Genomic DNA, 13,262 nt, shown 5'->3' on the forward strand with positions numbered 1-13,262 from the left:
TCCGCTTATGTGGTCATTTTATTACCGTGGTGTGGTGTGTGCCAAGTTCAGAAAGGCAAGAGGAACTTACCCAGTGTTCTCCTCTCCCAGGGCCATTCCAGCTTCATCACCCACCTGGACTGGTCCGTGAACTCACAGTTCCTGGTGTCAAATTCCGGGGACTACGAAATCCTTTACTGTGAGTAACAGGCAACAGGTTCGTCTGGGTTTAGATTACAGAGGACACTCACTCCGAGACTCCCTCGGGCCAGTGTGGGATGAGACCCTCTCCATCCCTTGGTGTCTTCTGTGATGTGGAAGAGTTGGCCTAACCCCAGATTGGGTTGATTGGGAGGGGTCTTGTTGAAGTGAGCAGGGCCCACTGCAGGGGGAAGAGGTGAGCTTTGTGTGGGAGGTCCAGGAGGTGGGTAAATGTCACGGTATGACTGGCCCTAGTAAAAGGGACCCTCCCAAACAAACAGACACGATGAAGTCCCTCCCACTCGGGGTGGACAAAAGCCCCTGGATCCTATCCTTTTCTTGAAGCCTATCTTTGGCTAGTCTCTGTGCTTAGGCAGGACCTGGGAAGAAGAAAGATGCAAACAGCAGTACCTGCATGTGCCTGAGCAAAATGGCGGGAGCGGGGGACATCAGAGTGCTCTGGCTCTCCACCCACAAGGAGCTCCTTAGAATGCACACTGCTGTTTGAGCACATTCTCATGACCCACAGTGTTTTCTGGCACTTTCAGGCTCGTCCTCTCCTACGAATAAAGAAATCCAGGTTCAGATGCTATTGAGGGACCAAAGGCCGGTGGGTTAGAAGGAAGTTACACTCCCCTGGGCCTGTTGCCCACTTGTTAAGGAGCCTGGGAAAGGCAGGGAAGAGAGGCTGCCAGTTCCAGGAGGCAGCCCCTCCTCTGCGGATCCTGCTTCACGCAGGTGCACAACAGGCCGATGCTCTGGGCATGGGCCTGGGTCTAGAACCTACTCAGACATGGGCACCTAGGCCATTAGTGAGGTTCATCTAGGGGACAGACAGATGAGCCTGGAGGCCTTGGCACTTGCTGAGATTGTTTTCCATACACTTCCTTCCTACCTCAGAGCTGAAGAGGCGGAGGGATGTGCATGAGTGCATATGAGCACACATGCATGTGTCTCTGTGTGTGTCTATGTATGTATGTATGTATCTGTGTGTGTGTGTCCGTGTGTGTGTGTGTGTGTGTGTGTGTGTGGTGTGTCCATCTGTGTGTGTGTCTGTGTGTGTCCATGTGTGTGTATGTGTTCATGTGTGTGTGTGTGTGTGTGTGTGTGTCCGTGTCTGTGTGTCCGTGTGTGTGTCCATCTGTGTGTGTGTCTGTGTGTGTCCGTGTGTGTGTGTGTGTGTGTGTGTGTGTGTCCATCTGTGTGTGTCCGTGTGTGTGTGTGGTGTGTGTCCATCTGTGTGTGTGTCTGTGTGTGTCCATGTGTGTGTATGTGTTCATGTGTGTGTGTGTGTCCGTGTGTGTGTGTGTGTGTGTCCGTGTCTGTGTGTCCGTGTGTGTGTATGTCCATCTGTGTGTGTGTCTGTGTGTGTCCCTGTGTGTGTGTGTGGTGTGTGTGTCCATCTGTGTGTGTGTCTGTGTGTGTCCATGTGTGTGTATGTGTTCATGTGTGTGTGTGTGGTGTGTGTGTCGTGTATATGTGTGTGTGTATGTATCTGTGTGTGTCCATGTGTGTGTGTGTGTGTGGTGTGTGTGTGTGTGTATGTATCTGTGTGTGTCCATGTGTGTGTGTGTGTGTGTGTGTGGTGTGTGTGTGTGTGTGTATGTATCTGTGTGTGTCCATGTGTGTGTGTGTGTGTGTGTGTGTGGTGTGTCCATCTGTGTGTGGTGTGTGTGTCCATGTGTGTGTATGTGTTCATGTGTGTGTGGTGTGTGTGTCCGTGTGTATGTGTGTGTGTGTGTGCTCGTGTGTGTGTCCGTGTCTGTGTGTGTGTGTGGTGTGTGTGTCCGTGTGTATGTATGTGTGCGCTCATGTGTCTGTGTGTGTGCTCGTGTGTGTGTCCGTGTCTGTGTGTGTGTGTGTGTGTGGTGTGTGTCTGTGTGTATGTATGTGTGCACTCATGTGTGTGTGTGTGTGCTCGTGTGTGTGTCCGTGTCTGTGTGTGTGTGTGTGTGTGTGGTGTATGTGTCCGTGTGTATGTATGTGTGCGCTCGTGTGTGTGTGTGTGTCCATGTGTGTGTGTGTGTGTGTCCATGTGTGTGTGTGTGTGTGTCCATGTGTGTGTGTGTCTGTGTGTGTCCATGTGTGTGTATGTGGTGTGTGTGTGTGTGTGTGTCCATGTGTGTGTATGTGTTCATGTGTGTGTGTATGTGGTGTGTGTGTCCGTGTCTGTGTGTGTGTGTGTGTGTGTGTGTGTGTGTGTGTGTGTGTGTGTGTGCTAGAAGGGACTGAACAGTCCAGAAGCAGGGCAGGGTTCAGGCCTGCCATGAGGACACTGAGCAATAGGTGGCTGGGGACCAGAGACTGGTCACAGATGGGAGAAGCCAGGCTGGTGGTAGGGAACAGAGGGGAGTCTTAGAGAAGGACATGGAATGCTGAAAGGCAGCCCCTCCTAAAACTGAGATTTGCACTCCTTCTCTCACAAACTGGCAACTGTGTACACTGCCCCCATGAGTAGGATGGTGGGAGTCTTCCCAGATGGGGCACGGTTCTGAGGACCCTGCCTGGCCCCAGGGAGAGCTGGGGCTTGGCTGAAAAGTCACGAGGCTGTTTGCTTCTTCCAGGGGTCCCATCTGCCTGTAAGCAAGTCGTGAGTGTGGAAACCACAAGGGACATCGAGTGGGCCACCTATACCTGCACCTTGGGATTCCATGTCTTTGGTAGGGGTCTGCAGATGTCATTGACTTTCAACATGGAATGTGTTCTAATGTATGAGGTCACACCACCTCCAGTCTTTCTTAAGGAATTTATTTATTTTTAGTTGTTTATGGGTATGAGTGTTTTGTCCCATGTGTCTGGGCACCATGTGGGTGCAGTGCCTGTGGAAGCCAGAAGAGGGCGTCAGAACCCCTTGGTACTAGAATTGCTGATAATTATTAGCTGCCATGTAGGTGCTGAGAATCGAACCCTAGCTCTAAGCCACCACCTTCAATCTTGTCCATCTGCTCTGTCCCTACTTGGGGCGGTGATACACACTCTCCTCATCTCCCGGGCTCAGGCCAGGTGAGAAGGATGAGGAGGTGATTAACCCTTCCCAAAGCACAGGACAGCCCTCCCCAAGTGGTTACATGGATGTTGTACCTACATGAACCATGCAACACCTAATTTATTTACCACTTGTTAGGATTATTATGTTCTTTGACCCTTAGCCTAAAATTTTCACTTCCTCCAAAGCTCATTTTAGGAATACATTCACAGTAGCCTAAAATAAGCAGCTACAATCTGAACAGCTGGAAATCAGTAGGCTGACAGGAATTCCCTAAGTGTGGCGCCTCTCATTTCTTGGTGTTGAGTGTTGAGCCCTGTAGGTTCACACCAGGGCTGCCTGCTGAACTCTCTCAGATGTAAAGTTCTCAACCAAAAGTCTCTCCCAGGACAGTGTCCCGACCCTCCAGGTACCTCTGCAATCTCGAGGACCTACAAGGGGGCAGCTGGTCCTCTGCCATTGCACCTGGAAGTGCTCCCAATGAAGGCGGGCAGCTCAGAAGGCTGCTGGGGCCCTGTGACTCAGCGAAGCCATTAGAAGCCATGTGGAGCTTCTCCAGGCTGGCCCAGGGTAGACAAACCAGGAGCCAGAGAGAGGCAGGAGGTGGAAATGAGCGTCCTCCTGGCCCTTGATTCTAAAAGCCCAGGCTGAAGCCCAGGCTGAAGGTTTTCTTTCTGTGGCCTGTTGGTGACCGGTTCCGGCACGTTGTGCCTCCGGGTTTCCAGTGTTGTCTGTGCTCTGTTTCAGGAGTGTGGCCAGAAGGCTCAGATGGAACGGACATCAATGCTGTCTGCCGGGCCCACGAGAAAAAGCTCCTGTGCACAGGCGATGACTTCGGCAAAGTGCACCTCTTCTCCTACCCTTGCTCACAGTTCAGGGTAAGGCCTCCGCCATTCACACACTTCCTACAGGTCATGCATGCGCTGATGCGCTGACCTGTTGGAAAGGAACTGTGGGTAAGCGCTGCCAGCATAGGACCCTGCTAATCTGCTGCCCAAGCACCTCTGAGGTCCCCCGCTGCCCTCAGGGCAACCTCAACCCAGCTCTCTGTATCTGGTATGTCTACCTCTGCAGCTGTATGGGCTTCACACTCACACACACACACACACACACACACACACACACACACACACACACACCTGCTCCCTGTCTCCCCATGCTCACTCCAGCCCTGCTAGGCTGTCCAGCCTGTGCCTAGCTTGCTTTCCTGGGCCTTTGTGAATCTGAACATCCTTCAGCCGGAAGACCCCACCCCTCACCCCAGCAACTGCTTAGTTCCACCCTAGGGTTGGCCCATACCTGGTGCATCCTCTGGCATCGACTGTACTTGATTTCAGGTCTGTCATGTGCTTGCTTCTGTCCTGGGGGATTCTTTCTGTGCCCCTCTTGAGGCCTGTAAACAAAGCAGACACGCAGACACCAGCAGCTTACCAGGGGAGAGTAACGGAGTTATGGACTGGTCTCAAATCGAAGCCTTTCCTGATGCCACAGTCACCTCCATCTAAGCTTTCCTCTTTGCCATGCTTTTCCAGGCCCCGAGCCACATCTACAGCGGACACAGCAGCCACGTCACCAACGTCGACTTCCTCTGTGAAGACAGCCACCTTATCTCCACGGGTGGGAAAGACACGAGCATCATGCAGTGGCGGGTCGTTTAGTCCCCAAGGGAGCTCCGGGAGCAGATGGTGCCCAAGGAGACAGACTCCCGTTCCGCTTGGTCACTGTGATTTCTGTTTTGTCTACAAACTCTTACAAACCTCAGGAAAATTGTCCCTCTGCCGGTTACCTTAGTTGGGGAGCCAGCGAGTGTCACACCAGATAAGCGGCTTTCGTGTCCGCTTTTGTTATATAAGTGCGGGACAGAATGCATGTTGGGTAAAGAAAGTTCCCAAGGTTTACATGGCAGTGGCATTGATGGAAGGGACTGGTGTGTCCTTGCGGTCACTTTTCTATGAACTCTTCAAAATGGTCACAGAATGCCTTTTAAAATATTGTACATAGTCTTGACTGCTTCACCTTGCTAAGTCAGATATTTATGATAATGAAGTACGGAACTGGGGTCGTTGACTGGTTGGTCCTAAAAGGATAAATCACATAACTGATTTGCCCAGCTGAATCAGGAATGCAAATACCAGACTTTCCTTGGTCATGTATCTAAGATCTCACTAACTCCTCCTCCCTTTGGGAGGCTGGCAAGAACGGGGCTGTGTTCTCTCTGGATAAGCAGTTTCTACTATAGAACCCATGGACTTCTGTGGGGTGAATAGGTGCTTCCACACTCTGGATAGACTGTCCTTCCTGGGGACACAGCCAGTTTCTCAGCACCTCCACAAATTGAAGTCCCCACCCCCATCTCTGTTCATGTGCCCTGATTAACGGTGAGACATTTAGCCACCACTTTGTGTATTAATGGCATGATACGGTATTGTCCTTGTATAGAGTTTAGCAGCTCATGATAAAATGCTCAAGGCTGGGCCTCGATGTGCGTGCTTTGGACATTGTACATTTGTACCCGACGACCAAGTAGATTGTTGGAGAGGGACTCTCTTCAGTGCTGTGGTGGTGGTCTGTGGAGTGCAGCACCCCAGAGGTTTCCAGGGCTAAGGGCAGCTTCCTTTCCTGACTCTTGTGCATGGACAGTGCACAGCATATGGACTGAAATTATGCTCTGATGGGTAGAACGTAGGTGGTCTAGATGCGTCAAGAAGGCCTTACCCATTGTGTGACAGATTAAATTTATTGTTTACATTGGGGACTGTATCTTGGATTTTTAAACAGAAGAATTACCAAGAGTTAAGGACAAATGCTGAGATTTCTAACTCATTTAAGCAAGTAAGTGATTTGAGTTATCTGAACTCTACCGCACTGGTTGTTTAGAGTGGCTGATGAAGGACAACATGGGAGACATTTCCCTTGCCATCTCTAGCCTGCTGTGAAAGGGCAAGGCACCAGAAAAGAATGTGACTCAAGATGAAGCCGTTTGTATGTACCCTTATCAAATATATTCTATAATGAAATAAAATCAGAAAAGTGGATTTCTTATTGACCTATGTTTCTGAAAGTATATAAATTAAAATATTTTAAATTAGTTATGATCCACACTACATTCTGTTCCCATACAGAGGCCTCACACCCCTGGGTCTCTGGCAGATGGAATTCTGCTTTGCACACAGTTTGGAAACCTTCATCAGATGGGACAACCCTAAAAAGTACTGGCAAACTAGTCACTTTTAATTGATAGTTAAAGGAATAAATATCAAGGAAGGGAAAGAGACCTAGGACAGTTTGCATATTGGCTCCTTTGGTATTACCATGACCAATACCTGATGGAAACTATTTCAGGGAGGGAGGACTTGGCTTAGTTTGTGGTGACAGGGGCTTCAGGCCGCTGTCACTTGGCCCCAAGCATTTGGGGAGAACGTCATGGTGAGGGGAGCAGATTGGAGAAGTGACTTCATTGTCTGATAGTCAGGAAACAGCAAGAAGGAAGGGACCAGAGACATCAGCCATCCGAGGACCAACCTCAGTGACTACTCCTGTCGTGATGCTCAAGTTTCCAGAACTTACCACAATAGCCACACCAACTGGGAACCAAGCACTCAAAGCCTGTGGGCAACATTTCATACACAAACACAAACAACATATAAATCAAGCAGAGAGAGACATATATGCATACACTCATAGTTAGATATGTACGTATGTAGTTGGAGATCTTCTTCCTTCCAGCCCCCACCAAGCCCTGTTAGTCCAACAACCCACTTATAAACACACAGACACTTATATTATTTAAACTGCTTGGCCATTAGCTCAGGCCTACCATTGCCTAGCTCTTACTCTTATATTTAGCCCATTTCTATTAATCTATACTTTGCCACGTGGCTCGTGGCTTACCAGTACCTTACATCTTTCTTGTCATGGCGGCGGCTGGCAGTGTCCCCCGCTCCACATTTCTGTTCCCTGAATTCTCTTCTCTGCTTGTCCTGCCTATACTTCCTGCCTGGCTACTGGCCAATCAGAATTTTATTTACACAGAGCAATATCCACAGCATACGTACATAATATTATTCTATATTTTATTAGTTATGAGGATGTGGGGCATTTACCCACCAACCCCACAGCTCCCCAGAGTTTTCTTGAGTGTGAGCAGCAGGAAATATTAGAAGGATTTATAGTACAAAGATAAACAGGAAATAAAGGATAGCCTCAAGAAGGCCTGGAACCTTTTCCAAAGAGCCCTGTCTCTGCCCCAGGGTATTTATAGAGACGCCAAGGGGATGGAGCATAAGACCTCCTCCCCTAGTACAGCCAAGTGCAGACCACTTCAGACACCTGCACTCAGACCCATGGCCCTAATCATCCTCTATGCTGACCTGCTGGGTAAAGCCACGAGGAACCCAAAAACGGGCTCCCACATGAGGACAATGATAATTTTATATATTTTAAGCCTACCATCACAACATTAAGTATATATCATAATTACTTATAAATAGTATTAAATAGCACTATTGCAGTGGTACCATATTTAAATGGCTCGGTGTTAGCTTTACAGGTAGCATTTGTTAATTATTCATATAACACACAATGATGGCATACCACTGCTCACCCCATCCAGGGAGCTGACTTGTCTCTGCTTGTACTGAGGAAGCTAGAGAGAAGGATGTAATTAGGATTCTCTGTAATGGAGACAGAAGAACAAATTTGTTTTCTAGAATCAAAAAACAAGTAGGTGTCTTAGCATCCATTTGTTGAAAACTGTGGCGGTATTTAACTTCACTTTGAACTCATATTAAATATAGTTAGTACTTCCTGCATACCTGCACAGCTCTGCGGGCCAATGCATTCTGCCACCTAGTGGCAAGACAGCAGAACACAGTCCACCTTTCCCCTTAGTACTGTGTGTGGAGAAGGGCCTCAATTGCTTATTCCACTGCGTGGTCTCTGCTGTGTAGGGGCATGTGCACAAGCTGACTGCTCAGAAAAGCCTTCAAAGGTTCCTGAAAGACCCTGACATCTGTGCAGTCTTTGGAACCAGGAGAAGAGTTCGTGTCTAAGGAGTGGCTTCCTCCCTTGAGGGTTTCCCCGTCTGAGGCTGGAGTGGTGGGGGCTGCTGGGTGGGAACTGAGGCAGCACACTCTGGCTCTCTTGCAAAGGGGAGGCTCACTTCTATTCCAAGGACACATTTGTGTCTCATGCCTGACACCAGCTTCTTCTGGGCACACGGCTGAGAACTGCCCTCCTTTGCCTTTGGAATCTTCAACCACAGTCCACAAATCTAGGGAGCATATGCCGTGCTCCCCATGTGGTTTGGGAGAACACAGAATGAAAGGAAGTTCTTCCCTTCTGAAAGGAAGATGGTATGATCAATGGATCAGCATGTCCCTCCCCCCACACACACACTGAGAAATCTTCCTCCCAAATTCTTTTTAAATATTTTAAAAATAATTTGTATTATATTTGCTTATTTAGTGGGCATGGATGCAGGTGTGCGTACCATGGTGCACATGTAGAGGTCAAAAGGCAGCTGGTTAGACAGTCAGCTCTCTTTTACACTGTGGGGCTCGAACTTGGTTCTTGGGCTTGGCAGCAAGCCCCTTTGTCCACTAAGCCATCTCTCTAGCCTGTCTCTTTAAATTTTCTAATGCCTGACCTTGTATGTCTGTATGTGCAAGAGGGAGTCTAAGGGACTTCCTGGGAGCCTTTTGTAACCTGTACCTTCACCTGTGGAGCCTTTGAAATGCCTAACCTGTAAGACCTTGGCTCAAGGTTCAACCTGGTTCCATCACCAATGCCGCTGTGACAAGCTTTGTGGGTCTGTATGGTGGGTTTCCATCCTCTCTACCACCCTTACTGAGGAATGGGATGAGATGTGTTCTGGTGTGAACACTGGATGTTGCCAAATCATCTCCCGGAATGGGCCAGCAGCAGAAAGAGGCACCCTCTGTTCCACTTCCCCACATCTGGACTCATCCTTTCACTTTCAGCCCCCAGAACAGTAAATTGGCTGCCTTTTGTGAGGATGAAGCAGCAGGTGATTAGAGATCAGAAACACTTGTCCAGGGTTTCGTGATGGCTGGTGGCATAGGTAAGGGAAGAAGCCTCGACTCTCCCAAGCCATCTCCTACAATTCTATGTGAGCCTTATCATCAGCACCTACTGGAGACAATGCTAAGAGAAGGGTAGAAAGTACTGCATGCTCTGTACAGTCTGCAGCATGCAGAAGGAGGGCCAGCTGCCTAGCCTAGGTCTGGACACTTGTGTGACTAGAAAACTGGCCATTTCCCCAACTAGGGCTCTGGACATTTTTTTTTTCCTTCTAACACTGATTATTGGATCAGTATTCTACACATACCATCCGGGTAAGTGCTAGTATGGAACACATTTAGTTATTGTGATGGTTAACGTTGATTGTCAACTAGTGATTTGGAATCACCATGGAAACAAATCTCTGGTCATCTAAATTAGGTTAGCTGAAGTAAGAAGATTCAATTTAACTGTGGGTGGCCCCGTTCCATGGACTGGGACTTTGAACTCAGCAAATGAGCTGAGCAGGCAACCTTCTCTGCTTCCTGTCTGCAGATGCAGTGCGATGAGCCTTGCCTGCCATGACTTCCCTGTCGTGGTGGACTGAGCCCTTGAACAGTGAGCCAGAATAAAGCCTCCCTTCCTTAACTTGCTCTAGTGACAGCAGGACAAGTAACACATACATCCAAGCAGGATTAACACAAAAGAAGAAGAGCAAAGGAAGTCAGGGCCCATCCTTCTCCATCCTCACCTCCCCAGCACAGGGTGGGAATGGAGAGGTGTGTGAGGGCTTCCCTGGTGCTCCATAGTTCCCATCAACTTCTTTAGGGTCCTGGGATGAACATGCTTCAGCCGTGAAGCAGGCTCCTAGACAAGGGAGGACTCAATCCTCTCTTCTTGTTGGTGAGTTACCATGGCAATAGGTGGGAGAGGTAGGCAGAATGGAAGACCCTAGAAAGAATTTGGTGATATCACTTTTGCTTATAACATAGCAGGCCACTTTCCAAACCTAAATTAGAAGTCAAAACGTCTCCCTGCCACGGGAAGGCTGATGTCACATGCTCTGTGATATTTTTGGACAAATGAGTTTCTGCATCTTTAAGATTACCAGGAGGCCCTCAGATCATGGCTGCTGGAAAGAAGAGTGGGCCTAGCCCAGCATGCTGCTCAGCTTCCCATGTGCCCCTTCACTCTCCCAGTGGTCCTCTGTTTTCCTGTGTTTCGTCTTACTCTAGTGTACACAGAAGTGCCAGGCTTAGATAGAACATGTCTGTTCTTGCATTTGCAGCAAGCCATGGGAGAAGCCAGACATATGCTGTGACATTTGGGCTCCGGAGGTCACCCTGTCTCCACCTTCAGTCATTGCTGGTTTGTACATGGCATTTGAAAGCTTCCTCAGAAACTGACTTTTCTCTCATCCTGGCAAGTTCACTCCTGTTCACCTTCCTTCCTGGGAAGTGGAAAATCCAGGGCTTGGACCTCAGTGGAAAGCAGGGGAAGAGGTCCCAGTATGCTCAGGGCAGCCAGACAGAAAGATATGGGGCTCAGGAGAGCCAAGCCGCCACCATATGGTTGACCACCCTAGAGAGACAGCTTCCTCCAGATCCCTTTTGTTAGCAACAGGGTTTTTCTTTTCTTTTCTTTTCTTTCTTTGTTTTTCAATACTGAGAATCTGGGACTCTAGCTCAGGGCCTTGCAATGCTAAGCAAGCACATTCCCACTGTGTTGTATCTGCAGCTCTCTCTCTTACAGATTAGAAGTACGTTTACCCAAGGTCAACGTGACCTTCTCAGGGACAGTATCAACTACCCTGTTTGCTTCTCTCTAAAATGAAAGTACTGTGCCTTTAAATGATAAAATCGTGCACTCTTATTATAGCAAACTCAAAGAGAGAATCAGCTGCTACTACCCCAAAATAGCACAATTGCTTCTTAGTGTGTATCCTTCCTATATTTCCACTCTATCAGTCAGTTTTTAGATCTACTTCCCTGGTTGACATTTTTGTATGTATCAAGCTATATAACTTTCTGTGTCTTTTCCCATTATAGCTAGTTATAAATAACTTGTGTATATCATTTGATGATTGATACTGTGTGTCCGTGACTAATACTCTCACATTGGTGATTACGATGATGGTGGTGGCGGCGGCAATGATAGCTAGTAGTGATGATGACAGTGGTCAGGGTGATGATAATGGACCTGGTGAGAAGGACGGATGTTGACAGTGATGATGGCAGTGGGGGTGATGATGCTGGTGATGGTGGTGATGGTGATGATGATGATGGTGGTTATGGTAGTGATGCTGATGGTAATGATGGGGATGATTGATGATAAGATGGTGGTGGTGGTGATCTTAGGGATGCTGGCGTTGGGAGCGGTGGTTGAGGATGACAGTGATAATGGTGGTGATGATGTTAAGATGGTAGTGGTGGTGGTACTGATGACAGGAATGAGAAATCCGATGATGCTGGTGATGGTGTTGGTGGTGCTGATACGTGGCAATGCCACATAAAAGAAAAACTCCTGGTGTGATCTACCCAAGAGTGGCCCTGACTTATTCAGAAGAATTTTGGCCCCTTGTGTTCTAATGGAAGAGCGTAGTCTCAGAAGAGCCTAATACGAGAGAGAGAAACCGGAGAAGTCCTGAACATCCTCGCTCTGTATTGCACAGCAACTATGGTAACGAAAAGAAGCGAGGAGCTTTTAACTCAGTCTGCCACTGTCGTCTCAAGAAGAGAAAACTGCTTTTGTGCCCTTGCTGACTCCGACCGCCACCCAAAGCCACAGCCTGATGTTAACACACTGTGTCTACATGTTGTTTCCAACATACTGGGGTACTGACATCGCTTTCAATGCCTTGCTGCTTTCATGGTTAGACCTGCTCAACACCCCAACACACACACACACACACACACACACACACACACACACACACACACACAATTTTCTGAGTCAGGGGCATGATAAATAGGGATCATGGATCACGGTACATTTGAGGCTGTGTGCAGGAATCACTTACATTGGAAGTCCAAAGTATAGTAAGATTGACTGCAACATTTTTCTTAGAGGCCAGTTAATCCTGAGCAGGTTGGATGTGCAGTATGTGAGCAGAAAGAGGACACCATAGTAAACACCAGTAACTCACTCATAGGCCTGATACTGAGTACTCAGTACTGAGTACTGTCCCCCACATTTGTGCTCTCTCTGAGCAGCTTTTTCCATCATTTCACCAGGCTCCAAGTTTTCCTGCTGGGCGGAATGCCTTTAGGATTCTCCCCTTCCCTCAGGGCTCTGCTGGCCCCTTCTTGCTGTGCCCGCCGCCACCACTGCCACCCTGGGCTCTCACATCAGCTCCCAGGACCCGAGTCACCTCTTCAACCTTGGCAAGGCTAACATCATCACCTTCAGCCGCACCTGCCTTCTTTCCTTCAAACCAGATATTTAGCACCCCGAGAATGTGCCTATATGCTCTCTCCTCTGGTGGCACTCTCTGCCATGTCCCAAACTGAATTAATCTATTCCCTTGACCCTGGAACCCTTCCTTCCTACTACTCGATCCAGGAATGTAGGCATGCCTCTCGGCCCCCCCCCCCCCCCATTTTTTTTACCTACCACACATAATCAGCAAGCTGCCAATCCCAGTGACTTGCAAGCACCCACTCACTATGTGCTCATAGACGCCAACACTCTCGACAACCCGAAGAACTGACTGGTTATCACCATTGTTTGATTTCCTTCCAGAGAGGTTAGTTGCCTTTCTGAAAATCACACAGCAAAGAAGCAAAATCTTAATCCCCATACAACCATTTCAGAGATCAACCTCACAGGACTTTTCTAAGGCGCGAGGATTCCACCTCACAGGAAGCCATGGCACATGTCTCCACCAGGTACTATCCCCACCTGGCTTGTGCCTGCAGTTGCTGGCACCGCCGTAGCCACATTATTTTTTCTCCAGGCAGGCTAAGGAAGCTTTCTTATTTCTCAGCTTGACCAGGTCACACTCCTTGGATGCCTTAGTGCTCTTAGGAAAGCAGGTCCTTCATGCCGTGCCCAGGCTTGCTCAGCAGCCGTGGGT

The 13,262-nt window shown here is 48.6% G+C and overlaps 1 protein-coding gene across 8 annotated transcripts in view; it reads left to right on the forward strand.

Moving 5' to 3' along the window:
- The window catches only part of Eml1 (EMAP like 1), a 163,219-nt gene extending 157,007 nt beyond the window's left edge, over window positions 1–6,212 (forward strand). For all 8 annotated transcript variants that reach the window (XM_036205667.1, XM_036205665.1, XM_036205671.1 and 5 more), the window contains 4 exons: window positions 91–178; window positions 2,745–2,840; window positions 3,914–4,044; window positions 4,699–6,212. In XM_036205667.1, coding sequence (XP_036061560.1) covers window positions 91–178; window positions 2,745–2,840; window positions 3,914–4,044; window positions 4,699–4,824 — 441 coding nt within the window. In that variant the 3' untranslated portion in view covers window positions 4,825–6,212. The remainder of the gene's footprint in view (window positions 1–90; window positions 179–2,744; window positions 2,841–3,913; window positions 4,045–4,698) is intronic.
- The last annotated feature ends 7,050 nt before the right edge of the window (window positions 6,213–13,262 follow it).

The sequence above is a fragment of the Onychomys torridus genome, chromosome 14 (genome assembly GCF_903995425.1).
Source record: "Onychomys torridus chromosome 14, mOncTor1.1, whole genome shotgun sequence".
In the NCBI taxonomy this organism is placed as follows: Eukaryota; Metazoa; Chordata; class Mammalia; order Rodentia; family Cricetidae; genus Onychomys; species Onychomys torridus.